At 46.9% G+C, this 22,120-nt stretch overlaps 1 protein-coding gene across 3 annotated transcripts in view; it reads left to right on the top strand.

Moving 5' to 3' along the window:
* Positions 1-22,120, top strand: part of COPB1 (COPI coat complex subunit beta 1) — a 213,012-nt gene that overhangs the window by 101,153 nt on the left and 89,739 nt on the right. For all 3 annotated transcript variants that reach the window (XM_069223690.1, XM_069223691.1, XM_069223692.1), the window contains exons 12-13: positions 4,456-4,552; positions 8,229-8,389. In XM_069223690.1, coding sequence (XP_069079791.1) covers positions 4,456-4,552; positions 8,229-8,389 — 258 coding nt within the window. The remainder of the gene's footprint in view (positions 1-4,455; positions 4,553-8,228; positions 8,390-22,120) is intronic.

The following is a 22,120-nucleotide window of genomic DNA, read 5'->3' as shown; positions in this document are numbered from 1 at the left end:
TGAGGGGAGGGCCATGTCGACTTACTCGTTTTGTTCTCACCAGCACACACAAGCTGGCAAGCAGTGTGTATGTGCTGAGTGAGGGGTCCCTAGGGTGGCATAAGACATGGTGCAGCCCTTAGAGACCTTCCTTGGCATCAGGGCCCTTGGTACCAGGGGTACCACTTACAAGGGACTTATCTGGATGCCAGGGTGTGCCAATTGTGGAATCAAAAGTACAGGTTAGGGAAAGAACACTGGTGCTGGGGCCTGGTTAGCAGGCCTCAGCACACTTTCAATTCAAAACATAGCATCAGCAAAGGCAAAAAGTCAGGGGGTAACCATGCCAATGAGGCATTTCCTTACAGTGGCTCAACAAGCAATTTTTAACAGTTAGGGGAGTGCCCCACCCCGTCACAGACTTCAGGTGTGCTAGGATCTTGGTCCAAAACTCGGATATTTTTGGGCAATACCAGATCATGTGAACAAAGTTCGCTCCAGGGGCCCTACAGCAAGGAAAGGATCCAGATCTAGAGGACGGAGGCGCTCCGGGGAAAGATATGTCATATGAATAATGTTATACAGGATTTGTTTAAATCTAGCAGATGTGGCCGTCTTGCGGACCCTCTCGTGTATTTTAGTCCAATCCCAAGGAGAAATCTTTTCTACACTGTACTGTTCCTACACTTGTTCAACGCCTCTAGCAGTTTATGGTGTTGGTCTGCCCTAAGCACACAATATAAATATGTAATAAATTGTCTTCCCCCGCCATATCTATGAGTGTGACCATAGTGTCGGTAGGGTCCATTTTCCATTGGGAAATGTAGGCCATAATTGACATGCTGTTGCAGTTATTTTGGCATACTGGAGAAATTGTCCCCTTCCCAAGTGAAAGTTTCTTTGCTCCTCCTGTAAGGATATAAAGCGTCCATCAGGGTAAAGATCAGCTAACACTATGCAGCCCCCCTCCTGCCATTTATCTGTTGTCGTCACTTGGGCTATACGCCTGAACTGAGATAATATCCAAATATCTAAATCTAATGCGAAGGGGTCTCGCTTCGGGACTGTTTTTACTGTTCTTTCCCATATCTGACCCATTCGGCCTAATAAATGCTGGAAGTGTTTGGGTATTCCTGCTCTCATCAACAAAAGTTCATCTAATTAGTGACTTACGTGTGATTCCCCCAATTCCACTCTCCATCCAGCCAGGAGATAGTATGTTCGGGCTGAGCCGCAAAGAACTACAGATCTGGGACATTTAAGCTACCCCTATCCCACTCTCTCTTCAAGGTGGCCAAACTCACCTGGCATCGTTTACCTTGCCATAGAAGCTCTACCAAGAGCATATCCTGCTCTCAGAACACATCCCTTAGGATTTCAAAGTAGGAGCCCGGTATAATGTAGAGACATCTGGGTAAGATGACCATCTTCACGAGAGCTACTTTTCCCAATGGGGGAGAGCCTAAGGGTGTTTCAGAAGCGAATGGAAAATCGCAGTCCAGTCAGGACCCTCGTCATATTATTAGCATAGAACATGTCCTGCGTTATATACAAGCCTAAGTATTTGACTTTATCTAACGTCCATGGAAGTTCAGCTTTGGAGATAGTTTTCAGGGGTTCACCTGTCAGTAGTCCCAGCAGGAACAAGGTGGATTTCTTTGTGTTGACCCGTAGGCCAGACACCTCCCCAAATTCATCCATGGAATTTAGCATTATAGGGACTGATAAACCGGGATGTTGAAGGTAAATCAGTGCATCATCTGCGTATAGGGAGACTATATGTTCCTTAAGACCCACCTGGATACCCCATCCCTGTAGAACTTGGCGATGTCTATATGCCAGGGGTTCCATTGCTTTTGCAAATACTAAGGGGAATAGGGGACATCCTTCCCTGGTGTCTCTTTGTAATACGATTTAATCTGAGACTTAGCGACCAGCACAGATCCTAACTGTGGGCTGAGTATACAGTAGTTTGACCCACTGAATGAATCTATGGCCCAGTTGCATTTTTTCCAACACCGACCATACATAGAAAATACATAGTCCCAGTTAAAGGAGTCAATGGCCTGTTCGTTATCTAAAAAGGTTAAAGCGTATTTGTCATGCTGGAGCTGGGGATCAAGGAGCACATGCATGAAGCAGCTAATATTATGGAGGGTGTTTCTATGTGGTTTAAACACCTACTGATCCTCATGTATAAGGGTTGGGAGGTGTGGAAGCAGATGCGCTGCCAGGATGCTGCTTAGAATCTTATCATCAATGTTTAACATTGATATGGGTTGGTCGGGACCAGCGTCCAACTGATCCTTGCAACGTTTAGGTATTACCGTAATTATCGCCTCATTCATAGACTGGGGGGACGTCTAGTTTGGTACACCTCCTTGTGTACGTCTACCAGTCGCTCCGCCAAGACTTTTGCAAATGCTTTATAAAACTCAGATGCCCGGCCATCACTCCTAGGGGCTTTGACCAACTTTAGTGCTCTGATGGCCTCTAAAATTTCTGGTTTACTAACTGGGGGCCGGTAAGTGTTTGCAGTCCGCTGCTTTGACTGTTTTCAGAGGCTGGGAATGGAAGTATGTTTGCCTAGATACCTCATCAGTTTCGGAATTAGGCAGGGTATATAACCTCCTTAGGTGTTCCAAAAAGACACCATTAATGGCCTGTTGGGTATAGACTTCTTGACCCCTCCCCACCCACCACTACCACCCTCTGGTCTTGTACGGACACTATTGGTTCAGGTGTGTTTTCTGCTTGGATTAAGTGTGCCAGCATCCTCCCTGCCTTATCTCCCTCCAGGTACCACCTCCTATGAGTGGCTATTTTATTATGTTTATCTAGTTGGAGCCAAAGTTCATTCAGTGTACGTTTCAGTTGCTCTCATTCCACCCCAAGTGCAGGGGCCTCGGGAAGCCTAGGCCCCAGTTTCTCAAGTTCCCTTTTTCGATCCGATAATTCACTGTCACGCTCTTGACACACGCCCATTGAGGTAGCCATGCAAACCCCCCCAGAGGACCACCTTCATAGCATCCCACTCAATTGTTAGACTCCCAGCAGTATGTCTGTTCTCATTAAAATATTGTGTTAAGGTCTCTTGGAGTGTTGCTCGGAAGGCATGATATGTTAGTGCTCCAGGTTGTAGTCGCCATAATGGGCACCACAGGAGGTTGTCTCTTTAGTATATAAGTAGCAAGAAGTGGGGAGTGGACAGAGAGGTACCTCACATGATAATGCACGTGTTATGGAATGGGCAGCTGTCGCTGTGATAAATAATCTAGGTGACTTTACGCCATTGTTGGGGGAAATAGCATGAGTAGGCTCTCGTGTGCGGGTGGTGTTGGCACCCCACATCTATCAATCCAGTTGTATGTATGACCTGGTTAAGTGAGGCAGTCATACGAGGTTTAGTATTAGTTTTAGGGGAGATCTGTCCTTATTGCTGTTGAACACACAATATCTCCTGCCATAATTATTTGAGTTGAGGACGGAAACTGGGCTGCCCCCAACTTTGAGCCCCAAAATTCTTCATCATCGGTATTTGGCCCATAGATATTAACAATGTGTATACGATGGGCATCTAATCATCCTTCCTGTATAACATACCGTCCCCCCTCATCTAGAGCGATCTATATACCTTAGAGGGGATTTCTGGTGCTACCCAGATGAGCGCTCCCCTCGCGCATCATGAATATGATGTGGCAAAAATCTGGTCTACCATCTTCTCTGCAAGTATTTAAGACAGTCTCCCAAAAGGTGTGTCGCTTGTAAGAGAGCTATAGCCACCCCATAGCGCCTCAAAAAAGGTGTAGATCCTGTTTTGCTTAGTGGGGTTAAGACCCTGCACATTCCATGTCAAGATTCTGTAGCTAGTCCCTAAACCCTCCATGTGGAATTAGGTAGCAGTGTGCCCCCCCCTGTATATGGGGTACAGCAGCAGGAGGAAAGGATACAAATTTCTCGAGTGGGTGGACTCCCTTCAAATGTAAGCTATGCTATATTATGTTCGGTCTGGTAGTAACAACAGGAACCAACCTGAATCTGTTGAGAAAGAGCAGTGTAAACCCTGAACAACCCTGAGGATGAAAGCTCCCTTCCAGTCCCACAATCCTGCCTCTCACAGGCAGTAGCCACAGGACCCTCCTGGCACATCAGTTACCAAGAGGGTCAGAAACCCCACCCCAAGTATCAAATGATAATTTTATTCAAGGAAAAAATGTTTTAAAAAAGTTTGAATTAAAATCACCTCCTTGTGAAAAAAAAACAGTACAGAATTTTGTGAAGGGTATTAATGGAAGTCGAAATAAGTATTCTAAGTACTTTACAGAAAATCATCAAATTAATCAAATAAACATCTTTTTTTTTTTTCTTTTTGTCATGAAGCTTTTCAATGTAATACTTGATACTGTACTCCGCTTGGTGAACCTAAAGTACCATTCACTATCATGATCTGAAACACTTTGTAATTTCTTTTGTTAGGATTTATCGTGGTGCTTTATGGATTCTTGGAGAGTACTGCAGCACAAAGGATGATATACAAAGTGTGATGACCGAGGTCCGCAGATCTCTGGGCGAGGTGTGTTATATCATTACTTTTATTACTCATATGTATGGACTCTGTGTCTTAAAAAGAATGACAAGCCTCTGACCTCCTCACTCTTTCATTTACTGATTGGGTTGGATCTTCTTGAAGCAACCAGGGCTTTGCTAAATATCAACATGGAATCAAGCCATTTCTCTAGAAGACACAGAAAGACATTTTGTAAATATGAACTGAATGTCTTCCTGTTTGGCGATTTCTGACCCAATAAGCTGCTTTCAAGATTTTGCTTGAACTTTGGTGATACCCGTGCCTGTGGTAGCACACTTAAAACTACCACATAAACACTGAAAGCCAGGTTGCACCCACCCTTTTTTAAAATAAATTGATATTCCTTACTAAATGAGTCCAGTACTTACAAAGTTAATTCCCAAGGTCCATTCCCCTTCGATCCTGCCACTAAATATGTGCTGACTGTTTTACCTTTTTCTCAGTGGCATTGATTCCTGTCTGGCATTAGAAACATCCCCTTCTCTTCAGCATCTCTGTCTTCCAGTTCTTACCAATGTACCAAACACAGTGCTAAACCCTTGACATTGTATGCCCAGTTGTCCACTTGTGTGTGTGAGATCCCAACCAAAATGCTCTACCTTCTTAGTTAAATTGACCCCTCCCTGCTTCCACTTCTTCCCTCCAAACCCTGTCCTGCTTCCATTCTGCCAGTGATCACTGCCTGACAGTCATGTCCTGTGTAAGACATCCCCCAGTTCACAGTGCTGCCTGTTGGTGTTTTGTTGACTGAATTGCCATTTTAATTCCAACATAATAGACCTGTGCACGTCCAGGTTGCTGACCTGATGAGTATGTTTGTTTCTGATTGTAGGAAGCTGGCCCTTTATGTGGTATGTGAACCCTCCGTAAAGGGTCTAGGGGTTCCACAGAGAGTGGACAGGGCTTTCTTTGCATTGCTGAAAGTGCTTTATTTAGGGGATGTGTGGTCGAGCAGCCTTAGCCTTAACACAGAGGAGTGCATGATATCTAGAAATAAACTCAATAGTTAATAAATGAGACATACAACTCAAAAAGGCGGTCTTCACCAATTTACAAAAATCGCAGGTATCATTATATATGTTTGGTATCAGAGAAAAATCATTCAGATAAGCAAGTTTTTAAATAAGAATTATTTTCTCCTTCAAAAGTGGACACAGTGCAATTTGTGAGTTCTGCAATCTCCGGGGTTAAGGTGAGTAGTGGGACAGGTCCAAGGCAGCACCCACAGTACACCCTCAGTGGCACAGGGCGGCCGGGTGCGGAGTGCAAAACAGCGTCCAGTGCCCAATGAGTTGCAAAGGAGATCAATCACTGCTAAAAGAGGATGCAGGCTATGACTAGGCATCCAGTTTGGGTGAACCACCGAATGGGCTCAGGTCTTGGGATGCTTGGGGCCGAGGTACACCAGTGGTCCTCTTCTCCTCGGTCCGGGGCATCTGGATGCAGAAGGTTCTTGGACCGTTGGGTGTCAGTCACCAGTGGTGGTGGTCATGGTGGAGCTTGGGGGGGGGGAGAACTGGCTGCTTGTGTGGACTGGGGAACCAGTCCGGGTGTACCAGCAAATGGGCTCAAGTCTCACAAGCCTGGGGGACGCAGAGATACCAGAGTGGTCCTCTTCTCCTCTGTCCGGCAGAGGTTCCGTGGACCGTCTGGGTTGCCGTCACCAGAGGCGGTCACAGTTGAGAGGGGCCTGCACAAAGAAACTGCAAGGGTTGGAATGAAGGTGGCAGTGTGGAAACCCACAATGGACTTTGTCTCTGGAAGGGCTTTGTCTCTGGATTGGCACCGTTGGCCCACTTCAACACGGGCTGTGAGGCTCGGTGCAGTAGTGCTGTCCGTGGCAGTTTTGGTGTTCCGTAGTCCTCTTCAGCGGCTCTTGGGTGCCTGCAAGGATGCTGGGGAGCAACTCCGCTACTCGACGGGAGTTCCTTGTGCCGGTGTTGAAGGTTGGCAGTCTTCCCTGGCTTTTGGAAGTTTCAGTAGCTGGAGGATGAGGCGTCTTTGTTGCATTTGTTGAAGTCCACAGGCAGGTTGGCAGGGTTGGCGCAGAGTAAGTCACAGGTCTTTAGTTCTTGCCTTTTATGCCTCTGGAGTGTCCTTCTTCAGGTCAGCAGTGATCTGCTTCTCTGGTGCCAGGGGCACCTCTAAGTACTGCATTTAGGGGGGTTAGGAGTGTGTAGGGTAGTAGGCAATGGGCTGCTGACACTTGGGGGTCACTACACCCCCTATATTGCCACTTCCTGTAGGACATGGGCATAACACTGTCCCAAAATTCCTAGATGTGCCATCTCAAAGATGACTACTTCTGAAAAATTGTGTCCACCTTGCAGTAGCCCACCCTAGGGGTGGTACTAGCCAGGAGGTTGCACACCTACCTGACTAGCTAATTTTCCTTCCGGTCCAGGTGCCAAATGGGCTCTGGACGGAGGGAGAGTGGCTTCATCTCTGTGAGGGGAGCCAGATTCACATTTCAAAGGCAGAAGCCTTTTGAGGCTTGCCGCCTTAGGAAGGCAAATCAGCAGGTAATCCTGTGGAAGTGGGTGTTAAACCCTCTTCTCGGACAGGCTTTTAGTCTGCGTCTCCTGAGAGCAGAACACTCCCACCCTAGGGGCCCATTATGGTGTTTCGGGTGGCAGGCTGGTGCAACCAGTCCGTGAGCACAACAGAGGCTGGTAAGGTTTCAGGGGACATCGCAAAGGTGTCTTCTGGGTGCATGTATTGATAAATCCAACACTGGCATTAGTGTGTGATACCAAACATCCCTTCTTCAGTGAAGCCATCATGTAGCTGAGCAACTCGTATTGACCAGTGTCTAGCACATGCATTTAAAATGGCTTCCCTGGTCACTTACTATGTTTGAGAATTGACAAAGATATAGCAGGGGAATATCTGCTTGTGCAGATATATCCTTACATGTAATATACTGCACCTTGCCTTATGGCTGTAAGGCCTGCTAGAGGGCTGACCTACATATATTGCATGCAGTGTTAGGAGACCTGGCACACAGGCTGTGTGCCATGTCATGTTTTCAATTTTCTATGCTCCAAGACAGGCACTCTGCAATGGCAGCCTGTCATGTGCTTGGTGAGAGACCCCTTAGGGGTGGCACGATTCGTGCTGCAGTCCTTAGGGGACCCTCTTTTGTACCTCAGGCCCTAGGTACCGGGGGTACCATTTACTAGAGACTTACAGAGGTTGCTAAAGAATTTGCCAATTGGGGTAAGCAATTGCACAGTTTAGGGAAGAGAGCTGGCACTGGTGACCTGGTTATCAGGAGCCAGGTGCACTTTCAGTGGAAACTCCATCAAATACCAGGCACAATGTGTGTGTGTTTGTTTGTGGCTGTGGGGGGATGGGTGGTAGGGGGGGTGGCAACCATGTCAAACAAGACATTTTCCTGCACTGATCTTTGCTTGAAATTCTAATTCTGTAAGGTGGTAAATACTCAGACCAGGGGTGTAAATGCCCATGTTTATTACCACCAGCTAATCCCCACATATGTTTGATTGGTTTTTTTTACTGATTAGGCCTTAAATATTTTATTTTTCTATACTGTGTAATATAGTCCTGTGTTATGTTTTCATTCTGAAATTACTTTGATGCATTCATAAAACAGTGTCACCCTTATGTGTCATATTAGTATAGTCTTTTTCCTTTTTAGATTCCAATAGTGGAAACTGAAATAAAGAAAGAAGCTGGTGATAGTAAACCAGAGGAGGAAGTGACTGTTGGTCCGGCACAAAAACTTGTCACAGAGATGGGCACCTATGCTACTCAGAGTGCCCTCAGCAGTTCCCGGCCTGTTAAAAAGGAGGAAGACAGGTATGACCATTTAGATTTTCCCACCTGTTATATGAACTATATGTTCTTTCTGTGTTGGCTTGCACATTGAGCCCCTTTTGCAGATTCTTGAGTTTCAACTTAATCTGGAGTTTTGTTTGCCATTTTGTTCTCTGCCCTTGGCAGGTTTAATAGCATTTGAGTAGTAGACTATTGTTTTTTTGTGTGTAATCACTTTATTTCTTTATTATGGCTACATTGTACATTAATATTAGTATTTTTTTACTACAATAACCTGTTTCGTATAAACCATGCATGCAGACCCCATCAAATTTCTAATAAGTCTGTTTGAGCTGGATAGTGATCACGAGGAAAGCCACAACGCTCACACCGTCAGTTCATTCACCCTACCTACATCTTATTCACATGAGGGAAGCATCTTGTCCAACATTAGTGACATATTGTAGGAAGTTGGCTCTGTATGTGCTATTTCAAAGTAAGGAATAGCATGCACAGAGTCCAAGGGTTCCCCTTAGAGGTAAGATAGTGGCAAAAAGAGATAATACTAATGCTCTATTTTGTGGTAGTGTGGTCGAGCAGTAGGCTTATCCAAGGAGTAGTGTTAAGCATTTGTTGTACATACACATAGACAATAAATGAGGTACACACACTCAGAGACAAATCCAGCCAATAGGTTTTTATATAGAAAAATATATTTTCTTAGTTTATTTTAAGAACCCCAGGTTCAAATTCTACATGTAATATCTCATTCGAAAGGTATTGCAGGTAAGTACTTTAGGAACTTCAAATCATCAAAATTGCATGTATACTTTTCAAGTTATTCACAAATAGCTGTTTTAAAAGTGGACACTTAGTGCAATTTTCACAGTTCCTAGGGGAGGTAAGTATTTGTTAGGTTAACCAGGTAAGTAAGACACTTACAGGGCTTAGTTCTTGGTCCAAGGTAGCCCACCGTTGGGGGTTCAGAGCAACCCCAAAGTCACCACACCAGCAGCTCAGGGCCGGTCAGGTGCAGAGTTCAAAGTGGTGCCCAAAACACATAGGCTAGAATGGAGAGAAGGGGGTGCCCCGGTTCCGGTCTGCTTGCAGGTAAGTACCCGCGTCTTCGGAGGGCAGACCAGGGGGGTTTTGTAGGGCACCGGGGGGGACACAAGTCCACACAGAAATTTCACCCTCAGCAGCGCGGGGGCGGCCGGGTGCAGTGTAGGAACAAGCGTCGGGTTTGCAATGTTAGTCTATGAGAGATCTCTGGATCTCTTCAGCGCTGCAGGCAGGCAAGGGGGGGATTCCTCGGGGAAACCTCCACTTGGGCAAGGGAGAGGGACTCCTGGGGGTCACTTCTCCAGTGAAAGTCCGGTCCTTCAGGTCCTGGGGGCTGCGGGTGCAGGGTCTCTCCCAGGCGTCGGGACTTTAGGTTCAAAGAGTCGCGGTCAGGGGAAGCCTCGGGATTCCCTCTGCAGGCGGCGCTGTGGGGGTTCAGGGGGGACAGGTTTTGGTACTCACAGTATCAGAGTAGTCCTGGGGTCCCTCCTGAGGTGTTGGATCGCCACCAGCCGAGTCGGGGTCGCCGGGTGCAGTGTTGCAAGTCTCACGCTTCTTGCGGGGAGCTTGCAGGGTTCTTTAAGGCTGCTGGAAACAAAGTTGCAGCTTTTCTTGGAGCAGGTCCGCTGTCCTCGGGAGTTTCTTGTCTTTTCGAAGCAGGGGCAGTCCTCAGAGGATGTCGAGGTCGCTGGTCCCTTTGGAAGGCGTCGCTGGAGCAGGATCTTTGGAAGGCAGGAGACAGGCCGGTGAGTTTCTGGAGCCAAGGCAGTTGTCGTCTTCTGGTCTTCCTCTGCAGGGGTTTTCAGCTAGGCAGTCCTTCTTCTTGTAGTTGCAGGAATCTAATTTTCTAGGGTTCAGGGTAGCCCTTAAATACTAAATTTAAGGGCGTGTTTAGGTCTGGGGGGTTAGTAGCCAATGGCTACTAGCCCTGAGGGTGGGTACACCCTCTTTGTGCCTCCTCCCAAGGGGAGGGGGTCACAATCCTAACCCTATTGGGGGAATCCTCCATCTGCAAGATGGAGGATTTCTAAAAGTCAGAGTCACCTCAGCTCAGGACACCTTAGGGGCTGTCCTGACTGGCCAGTGACTCCTCCTTGTAGCTTTCTTTGTTCCCTCCAGCCTTGCCGCCAAAAGTGGGGGCCGTGGCCGGAGGGGGCGGGCAACTCCACTAAGCTGGAGTGCCCTGCTGGGCTGTGACAAAGGGGTGAGCCTTTGAGGCTCACCGCCAGGTGTCACAGCTCCTGCCTGGGGGAGGTGTTAGCATCTCCACCCAGTGCAGGCTTTGTTACTGGCCTCAGAGTGACAAAGGCACTCTCCCCATGGGGCCAGCAACATGTCTCTGGTGTGGCAGGCTGCTGGAACTAGTCAGCCTACACAGACAGTCGGTTAAGTTTCAGGGGGCACCTCTAAGGTGCCCTCTGGGGTGTGTTTTGCAATAAAATGTACACTGGCATCAGTGTGCATTTATTGTGCTGAGAAGTTTGATACCAAACTTCCCAGTTTTCAGTGTAGCCATTATGGTGCTGTGGAGTTCGTGTTTGACAGACTCCCAGACCATATACTCTTATGGCTACCCTGCACTTACAATGTCTAAGGTTTTGTTTAGACACTGTAGGGGTACCATGCTCATGCACTGGTACCCTCACCTATGGTATAGTGCACCCTGCCTTAGGGCTGTAAGGCCTGCTAGAGGGGTGTCTTACCTATACTGCATAGGCAGTGAGAGGCTGGCATGGCACCCTGAGGGGAGTGCCATGTCGACTTACTCATTTTGTTCTCACTAGCACACACAGGCTTGTAAGCAGTGTGTCTGTGCTGAGTGAGGGGTCTCTAGGGTGGCATAAGACATGCTGCAGCCCTTAGAGACCTTCCTTGGCATCAGGGCCCTTGGTACTAGAAGTACCAGTTACCAGGGACTTATCTGAATGCCAGGGTGTGCCAATTGTGGATACAATGGTACATTTTAGGTGAAGGAACACTGGTGCTGGGGCCTGGTTAGCAGGGTCCCAGCACTCTTCTCAGTCAAGTCAGCATCAGTATCAGGCAAAAAGTGGGGGGTAACTGCAACAGGGAGCCATTTCTTTACACAAGCCCCCCCCAGCCCACAGGCCAGGAGACTCAGCCCAAGCTGGGAGAGTCTTCCTAGTCTGTCAGGCGAGGAAGAGTAGGAGAAATAGGCTGGTTAGTTGCAGGGCCTACTCTGCCTTACATCCTTCTGTTCAGGTCATTCCCTTTGGGGAACTGACCCACTTCCACAGTGATAGGACCTAGTCTGAATTGCCTCTTGTCTGCCTCTTCAATGTCTCCACCCATTCTTTCTATTTTGGTCTTAGAGGTGTCCACCTCTGCTAACCTTATCTTGGCCAGGGTCACCCCTAGCTTACCCAGAGAGGTTACCCAGAGCTGGAGTAACCCCACCATGACCAATAGGGTCAGGGGGCCTAACTTGCTATTTGGCATGGGGTCAGACCACCATGCTAAGGATAGGGCAGCCATAAAGGCTAACACCCAGCAGAGGCCACTGACAGCTGTCAGTGCCCAGAACCACACCTTTAGCTCTTCACCTAAAAGGGAAGGGGCTAAGTTACAGGCTTCTTTGGGTTCAGGTTGCCTGTCTGCTGTATTGGAGTGGGGGGTTACCACATCTTGTAGTAAACACCCTTCTTCCACTCTTTCTTCTGTTAGCTGAGGAGCCACCCACTCAGGTTTAACAGTTGCCTGACTAGCCAGGACTTCTTGTGGGTCAGGTTGGACTTTATCAGGGCCATTTTTGGAGTTCTCCCCTACTGGAGCAGAATCTCCCTGGCTTGCTGTAACCTTGGCTAAAGGTTGTCCACCCCTCCTACTCTGTTTTCTTTTCTTCTTCTTCTGGGGCCTGCTTGCATTTACTGCAGAGGCAGGATTTCCAGAATCCTTGGGAGAGGACTGGCACTGGACCAGTTCCTCTCTTGGGCTCTGACTAACCTCTGGGTAGTCATTTCCAAGGAGACAATCAAGGGGGAGGTCTGTACTGACTACTACCCTTCTCCAGCTAAGAGTGCCACCCACTTCTATGGGCACTAAAGCCACAGGCCTCTTAGTGACCCTGTCTAGGCTAACTCTTACCCTGGCAGTCTCACCTGGGATGTACTGGTTTGAGAGCACCAGCCTGTCATGCACAATAGTGTGACTGGCACAAGTGTCTCTCAGGGCAGTGGTTGGGATTCCATTCACCAGTAGGTGGTGGAAGTGTCTACTTCCCTCTGGAATCTCCAACTCACCTGTTGGGCCCTGTTTCCAGTTGAAGGCTAGGAAGACCTCCTCATCTGAGGAGTCATCTCCCATGGCTACACTGGTTACCCCAGGAATTTTGTTCTGGGGTTTGTTTTTGGGACAAGAAGTGTCCTTGGTGTGGTGCCCAGACTGTTTACAGTTGTGGCACCATGCCTTAGTGGCATCCCAGTTCTTACCCTGGTACCCACCTTTGTTTTGGGTTGTGTCTTGGGGCCCACCCACCTGTTCTGGTTTTTGGGGGCCTACAGAGGACTCTTTTTCTTTGTTTCTAGTGTTACCCACTTTCTCCTGGGGAGTTTTTGTAACCCCTTTCTTTTGGTCACCCCCAGTGGAAGTTTTGGTTACCCTAGTCTTGACCCAGTGGTCTGCCTTCTTTCCCAATTCTTGGGGAGAAATTGGACCTAGGTCTACCAGATACTGATGCAACTTTTCATTGAAGCAGTTACTTAAAATGTGTTCTTTCATAAACAAATTATAAAGCCCAACATAGTCACACACTTCATTTCCAGTTAACCAACCGTCTAGTGTTTTTACTGAGTAATCTACAAAATCAACCCAGGTCTGGCTCGAGGATTTTTGAGCCCCCCTGAATCTAATTCTATACTCCTCAGTGGAGAATCCAAAGCCCTCAATCAGGGTACCCTTCATGAGGTCATAAGATTCTGCATCTTTTCCAGAGAGTGTGAGGAGTCTATCCCTACACTTTCCAGTGAACATTTCCCAAAGGAGAGCACCCCAGTGAGATCTGTTTACTTTTCTGGTTACACAAGCCCTCTCAAAAGCTGTGAACCATTTGGTGATGTCATCACCATCTTCATATTTTGTTACAATCCCTTTGGGGATTTTTAGGATGTCAGGAGAATCTCTGACCCTATTTAAGTTGCTGCCACCATCGATGGGACCTAGGCCCATCTCTTTTCTTTCCCTTTCTATGGCTAGGAGCTGCTTTTCCAAAGCCAATCTTTTGACCATCCTGGCTAACAGGGGGTCATCTTCACTGGAGTTATCCTCAGTGATTTCAGAGGTGTTGGTCTCTCCTGTGAGGGAACCAGCATCTCTGACTATTATTTTTGGAGTCAGGGTTTGAGGGACCCTGTTCTCCCTAGATAGGACTGGTAGGGGGGAATTTTCCTCCAAGTCACTATCCTCTTCCTCTGAGTTGCCACCCTCAGAGGGGTTGGCCTTTTCAAACTCTGCCAAAAGCTCCTGGAGCTGTATTTTGGTAGGTTTGGGGCCCATTGTTATTTTCTTTATTTTACAGAGTGACCTTAGCTCCCTCATCTTAAGATGGAGGTAAGGTGTGGTGTCGAGTTCCACCACCGTCACATCTGTGCTAGACATTTTGCTTCTAAAAGTTGGAATACTTTTTAAGAATCTACAACTGGTTCTAGAATCTAATTCAAACTTTTACAAACTTTTAAACTCTAAAAGAAATGCTAAACAGGATCTAACACAAGGCCCTAGCAGGTCTTTTAAGAATTTAGAAAACTTTTCAAATTGCAAAAATCAATTTCTAATGACAATTTTGGAATTTGTCGTGTGATCAGGTATTGGCTGAGTAGTCCAGCAAATGCAAAGTCTTGTACCCCACCGCTGATCCACCAATGTAGGAAGTTGGCTCTGTATGTGCTATTTCAAAGTAAGGAATAGCATGCACAGAGTCCAAGGGTTCCCCTTAGAGGTAAGATAGTGGCAAAAAGAGATAATACTAATGCTCTATTTTGTGGTAGTGTGGTCGAGCAGTAGGCTTATCCAAGGAGTAGTGTTAAGCATTTGTTGTACATACACATAGACAATAAATGAGGTACACACACTCAGAGACAAATCCAGCCAATAGGTTTTTATATAGAAAAATATCTTTTCTTAGTTTATTTTAAGAACCACAGGTTCAAATTCTACATGTAATATCTCATTCGAAAGGTATTGCAGGTAAGTACTTTAGGAACTTCAAATCATCAAAATTGCATGTATACTTTTCAAGTTATTCACAAATAGCTGTTTTAAAAGTGGACACTTAGTGCAATTTTCACAGTTCCTAGGGGAGGTAAGTATTTGTTAGGTTAACCAGGTAAGTAAGACACTTACAGGGCTTAGTTCTTGGTCCAAGGTAGCCCACCGTTGGGGGTTCAGAGCAACCCCAAAGTCACCACACCAGCAGCTCAGGGCCGGTCAGGTGCAGAGTTCAAAGTGGTGCCCAAAACACATAGGCTAGAATGGAGAGAAGGGGGTGCCCCGGTTCCGGTCTGCTTGCAGGTAAGTACCCGCGTCTTCGGAGGGCAGACCAGGGGGGTTTTGTAGGGCACCGGGGGGGACACAAGTCCACACAGAAATTTCACCCTCAGCAGCGCGGGGGCGGCCGGGTGCAGTGTAGGAACAAGCGTCGGGTTTGCAATGTTAGTCTATGAGAGATCTCGGGATCTCTTCAGCGCTGCAGGCAGGCAAGGGGGGGATTCCTCGGGGAAACCTCCACTTGGGCAAGGGAGAGGGACTCCTGGGGGTCACTTCTCCAGTGAAAGTCCGGTCCTTCAGGTCCTGGGGGCTGCGGGTGCAGGGTCTCTCCCAGGCGTCGGGACTTTAGGTTCAAAGAGTCGCGGTCAGGGGAAGCCTCGGGATTCCCTCTGCAGGCGGCGCTGTGGGGGTTCAGGGGGGACAGGTTTTGGTACTCACAGTATCAGAGTAGTCCTGGGGTCCCTCCTGAGGTGTTGGATCGCCACCAGCCGAGTCGGGGTCGCCGGGTGCAGTGTTGCAAGTCTCACGCTTCTTGCGGGGAGCTTGCAGGGTTCTTTAAGGCTGCTGGAAACAAAGTTGCAGCTTTTCTTGGAGCAGGTCCGCTGTCCTCGGGAGTTTCTTGTCTTTTCGAAGCAGGGGCAGTCCTCAGAGGATGTCGAGGTCGCTGGTCCCTTTGGAAGGCGTCGCTGGAGCAGGATCTTTGGAAGGCAGGAGACAGGCCGGTGAGTTTCTGGAGCCAAGGCAGTTGTCGTCTTCTGGTCTTCCTCTGCAGGGGTTTTCAGCTAGGCAGTCCTTCTTCTTGTAGTTGCAGGAATCTAATTTTCTAGGGTTCAGGGTAGCCCTTAAATACTAAATTTAAGGGCGTGTTTAGGTCTGGGGGGTTAGTAGCCAATGGCTACTAGCCCTGAGGGTGGGTACACCCTCTTTGTGCCTCCTCCCAAGGGGAGGGCGTCACAATCCTAACCCTATTGGGGGAATCCTCCATCTGCAAGATGGAGGATTTCTAAAAGTCAGAGTCACCTCAGCTCAGGACACCTTAGGGGCTGTCCTGACTGGCCAGTGACTCCTCCTTGTAGCTTTCTTTGTTCCCTCCAGCCTTGCCGCCAAAAGTGGGGGCCGTGGCCGGAGGGGGCGGGCAACTCCACTAAGCTGGAGTGCCCTGCTGGGCTGTGACAAAGGGGTGAGCCTTTGAGGCTCACCGCCAGGTGTCACAGCTCCTGCCTGGGGGAGGTGTTAGCATCTCCACCCAGTGCAGGCTTTGTTACTGGCCTCAGAGTGACAAAGGCACTCTCCCCATGGGGCCAGCAACATGTCTCTGGTGTGGCAGGCTGCTGGAACTAGTCAGCCTACACAGACAGTCGGTTAAGTTTCAGGGGGCACCTCTAAGGTGCCCTCTGGGGTGTGTTTTGCAATAAAATGTACACTGGCATCAGTGTGCATTTATTGTGCTGAGAAGTTTGATACCAAACTTCCCAGTTTTCAGTGTAGCCATTATGGTGCTGTGGAGTTCGTGTTTGACAGACTCCCAGACCATATACTCTTATGGCTACCCTGCACTTACAATGTCTAAGGTTTTGTTTAGACACTGTAGGGGTACCATGCTCATGCACTGGTACCCTCACCTATGGTATAGTGCACCCTGCCTTAGGGCTGTAAGGCCTGCTAGAGGGGTGTCTTACCTATACTGCATAGGCAGTGAGAGGCTGGCATGGCACCCTGAGGGGAGTGCCATGTCGACTTACTCATTTTGTTCTCACTAGCACACACAGGCTTGTAAGCAGTGTGTCTGTGCTGAGTGAGGGGTCTCTAGGGTGGCATAAGACATGCTGCAGCCCTTAGAGACCTTCCTTGGCATCAGGGCCCTTGGTACTAGAAGTACCAGTTACCAGGGACTTATCTGAATGCCAGGGTGTGCCAATTGTGGATACAATGGTACATTTTAGGTGAAGGAACACTGGTGCTGGGGCCTGGTTAGCAGGGTCCCAGCACTCTTCTCAGTCAAGTCAGTATCAGGCAAAAAGTGGGGGGTAACTGCAACAGGGAGCCATTTCTTTACACATATCAAGAAAAAGCTCAGTGAATGACATCAAAAGCAACCACCATACAAGCCCCTCCTCCCACAGAAGAAAGCTACACGACCTAAATTGTTTGCTGTTGAATGCCATGGTGAGTGAGCAAAAACAAATACATTTTTGATCTACGGACAGATACAGCACCAGACGTATTATTAATCACAGAAGCCTGTTTGGGAAAAGATGTGACTCCAATAATGTATGAAGCTGTCCCATCTGGGTGGTAAGCTACTGTACACAGCTGACAAGGAAAGAAAAGCGGTGGCGGGTGTTGACTTTAAAGATACCATAATAGGCACGAACATGGAGGAGGTGTCAAAGCAGGGTTGTGAAGCTCTTCTTACTAAATGCAAATTCATCCCTATTTTCACCTGCAACCCCCTTTTGCTGTGCAAACCCCCATCCAACAATGGAGCCTTTACACTTGTTTTCTTAGCTAAGTATCAGGTCTCTCAGCGCGACTGTCCAATTGACCTAAACATTTGTTTCCATAAACCAAATATACCTCAACCAAATGCCTTGTATCAGGGTTGAAAACACATAACTTACAACAAATCTTCTTCTGATCTCTCCACGTAGCAGGTCATACACTGGATGTTACCTTATCCAACCTGGAACTATTCTCTGTTCAGCAAATTTTACTAGTAACATCGACCTACCATCACATCTTCACCTTCTCATTCAAAATAAAAAATAACTGAATCCCACCATACTACAACATACTCCAGCGCAACAAATAATTAAACATGCAGGAGTTGGAATCTCAGCTGCCCACACAGACAATTGAAGACAACAAGCTCAGTAGAGAATGAATGGATGACTGCAGCCTTTGTCATACGTATCCCAAAAAGTCCTTCAAAACCAAGTAAAATGAAGAAGAAAGCTCATTGGTTGAAGGAAGAGTTAGCAAAGATAAAAGGGTAAATCACAAATTATCAGCAGAGATGGTACAAATCAAAGAACCATCTAGATAAAATGCGCATGCTCAGGCCTAACAAATGTGCATAAAAGGCTGAAAATGCCACTACTCAAACAGGATCGACAAATTCTCACCTAAGGAACTCCACAAATGTTGAGCCGAATTTCCTAACCCAGAAAGCTTGTCAAGTCTCCATAACAAGATTGCTGCAATAACGTAGAAGCACATTAGTTAACCAAAGCAGACACACTGGATTTATATCTAGCAGCCAAGAAAACAACTGGACCTTGGTTACACAATCAAAAACCATCACTGCAGAAAAGCAAGCTACATCCAAGGACTCCTTTTGAAGAAATTACAATTTCCCAGTTTGAAAACCTGGTAAAAGCAGCTGACTGCCCATAAGAACCCTGCCTGTCACTAATTTTCAAAATGATTGTTCTATTAGTTTCTGCATCTATCACTGTCAGAAATATTCCCAGTAACGTCTTAGAAACAGGATTTTCCTTGAGAAACTGAAGAAAACATACAGACACATTATTTAAGAGCAACAGCTTAGCCCCAAAAGACATTAACAGATTAGTTTCCAATGAATGTTCTTTATCATGGACGATAATCATTAATATTTAACAAGGCAGGCAGGAACCCTAGAGAAAGAAATTGGGTTGCACCGCTTAAAGGCAGCAAGGCTGCTCCATAGTCCCACAGTACAGTGCTTTATTTTTTGGCTTGGTGTATTTTGACATCCCTTGAGCAAGTATCTCAACACTAGAAGTTGCCTTCTCTGCTTCTGGAGCTGTACACAATAAGATTGTGAAAACCCATAGCACTTGAAAGGGTTCATTTGGGCAGTAACATTATTTTAGAACTACATTTCTTTAAACCATTTTTTCGCTTTTTTTTTATACTTAACATGCTTGCACACCATAATGAGGATGTTTTTGACTTGGGTGATAAAATTAAAAGATGACTATGGACTCTTCAGAGTCTGTCTGACCGTCAGTAAGCGTGAGGTTTACCACGGAAAAGCCCCAGCTGTATCTAAAGATCAAGGAAAGTCCTGCTCAGAGCAAATCTAGGATTTAGTGTTCCGAGTCTCTCTTTGAGAGATCCTACTCAGTTTCTTGATTTAAGACCAGCAAGATAATCAGAATGAATCAATCCCCTAGCGACAACCAACCTGGGACCTAATTTGACACCTTCACGGTCTCTTCTGTTCAAGGATACAACACGTCGCTGGTTGTGCAATATCAAGGTCTCCCTTTATATTGTTAAACACAAATCCAAAAGATTCACCCTTGAGGAACCCTCAACATTAAGGCTTCCAAAGAAGTTAAAAAGGCTGTTAATTGTATTCTTGTCCCCAGGAAGAAGAACATGCTATAAATGAGGTTGATTCCAAAAACATAGTACTTTTTTAAGGTCAAGTCATACACTATATAATTTGTAACATTGTTCTTCTCCTCAAAGATCTTAGTTATGCGTTTGTTGGAGAATGTAGTCCCAAAATTCACCTCTTACAGTTACTTGAAGGGCGCCTACTATATTCTATGACACTTCACTACATTTGTGGATGTGATGACCAAAGCTGAAAATCCCTATGTCTGTTTTCTTGACAAGACTCTTCAATCATATTGGAGCCTGTGAGTGTGCTTGACCTGCTTCCCTGGTCTGTGTGCATAAGAGGTGCATATCTTAATCATGCGTATGTTAATCTTCATTGGTTTCCCCTGTCAAGAGAAAGACCGATAGACTTTTTTAGAATGAAGCCAGTATTCTCTTTGTCACATGAATGAGAACTACTAAATCACTGGGCAGAATTTAACAGGTCCTTATGTGAGTGCTTCACTTCCAATTTGTGACTGACAACCTGACCAGAGACAGGAGGGAGTCTCAACCGAATGCAGTTTTATTTCAAGCAAATAATCAGCTGTGCATAAGACTTTGAGAACGTACTAGACAATGGATGCTGTCATGTTATCTACCTGAAAAGATCATATTAGCTGGTTTGTACATATGCCAGAATGGATAGGCTACACAGTAATCTGCATTGTCCACTACTGGGCACTTAATTGTTCGGTTCACTTAGCAATAATGAGGCCATGGGAATGAAGATGGATGATGAGATTTTATAGCATTCCTGGCAGTGATACCAGAATGCAATGACTCCTTCGGAAAAGGAGAAGAGGATGGCAAACATCTCCAGCATCCAGAAAACAACAGCTTAACACAGTGTCCTTTGTTCTTTCATTCTGTCATAGGACACCCATGTGTGGGAAGACATCAGCAGATTTTTTTTTTTTTTTACAGTTGCAAAATATAACTAAAACCGTTTAGGGACTCCGTGTCATGCAAAATTGATACGTTCTCAGAAAACATGCCTCATTAATAGGCTGGGTCTCTCCATCTGAACCCACTGGTTTAGGTTGACCTGGGCTGTCAGGCAAAAAAGCACAACTGGAAGAGTCCCCAGGTAAAAAGGACAACAGGCCTTGCACAACACAGGACCAGCATACCTGAACAGCCGCATACAATATCGCCAGCCTGCCAGACACCTGTGCTCTGCCTCACTTTCACTTACACAAATACCCGGCTTTCACAAAAGCAGAACAGGCCCCTTTTTCTCCTACATCGCACCAAAAACATGAAGCGACCTTCCACAACACATCTCATTCTCCTCCTTACTTCCTGAGTTCCGCAAGTAGCTCAAGACCTGGCTTTTTGAGTAATCAGAAAGGAGAACACACCTACACGCTCAAGTCCCTGGATCCCTTCACAAATGATTAGTGCGCTATGCAAGATTACATACCGTAACATAACAAGTACACTCTTACTTTTTCTGTGTAGCAAAGAAGTGGCCACAAGAAGAGCTCAAACCCATTCTGGATCAAAAAATGGGTAACAGTGCACAAGTGGAGAATGTTTGTTCTTCCCCAGAGTTATCCACAGTGGTACAAAAGGATTTATATTAGCTTATACCAAAGGTCAAGGGAAAAAAAAAGCTCTACTTTTCTATAAATTTTTTTATTTAAGAAACAAAATAATATGTTCGGTGGCATGTGTAGCTGCAGATACACATGCTGTGCATAGTCCGCTGCCTGGTGTTGGGCTCGGAGTGTTACAAGTTGTTTTTCTTCGAAGAAGTCTTTTCGAGTCACGAGACCGAGGGACTCCTCCCACTTCGGTTCCATTGCGCATGGGCGTCGACTCCATCTTAGATTGTTTTTTTTCCGCCATCGGGTTCGGACGTGTTCCTTTTCGCTCCGTGTTTCGGGTCGGAAAGTTAGTCAGAATCTCGGGAAAATTCGTCGGTATTGTTTCGTTCGGTATCGGGATAGTTAGGGCAAATCGACACCGAACCTTCAAGAGCTCCGGTAGCCCTTCGAGGTATTTTCGATCCCCCGTTGGGGCCTGGTCGGCCCGACCGCGTGCAACACGAAGACTGATGGAACGGACCCCGTTCCGATTCTGTCCTAAATGCCACATTACATATCCTTATACAGACCAACATTTGGTCTGTAACTTGTGCCTGTCCCCCGAGCACAAGGAGGAGACGTGTGAGGCCTGTCACGCGTTTCGGTCGAGAAAAACGCTCAGAGACCGAAGAGCCAAGAGGTTGCAGATGGCGTCCACGCCGACAAGACAACAACGGTTCGAGGAAGAGGAAGAAGAAACTTTCTCCATCCACGAGTCGGATTCCGAAGAATTCGACGTCGAAGAGCAACCAACCGTGAGTAAAACGTCGAAACAAAGATCACACGAAAAAACAGACAAAGCCCAGGGGACGCCACTGCCAACAGGCCATGGCTTAACCCATAAAGTAGGTGATCGTCCATCGGCACCGAAAAAGGGCGAGCTGGTGCCGAAGTCGTCCGACTCAGGTCGAGACACAGGCACGCAGCAATCTCGGGACCGAGAGAGTGGTGCAGAAAAGGGTCGACACCGAGATAGCGGCACCGAAGCTGCTCGGCACAGAGACAGCGGCACCGAAACTGCTCGGCACAGAGACAGCGGCACCGAAGATGGTCGGCACCGAGAGGGCACGACATCGAAAAAAAGAAAGATCTCGTCTGAGCCGAAAAAAACTAAAGACACGGTTTCGGTGCCAAAACACCCGGCAACCGAACCGAAAACCAGTTCCTACTCAGAGGAACAATCAATGTCCTCCCAACTAAAAAGACACAGATTTGAGGAGGAATTACAAACAACAGAAGTAGA

This window comes from Pleurodeles waltl, chromosome 3_1 (assembly GCF_031143425.1).
Source record: "Pleurodeles waltl isolate 20211129_DDA chromosome 3_1, aPleWal1.hap1.20221129, whole genome shotgun sequence".
Lineage (NCBI taxonomy): Eukaryota > Metazoa > Chordata > Amphibia > Caudata > Salamandridae > Pleurodeles > Pleurodeles waltl.
The sequence above is the reverse complement of the archived record's forward strand: the minus strand, read 5'-3'. Positions and strand labels throughout refer to the sequence as shown.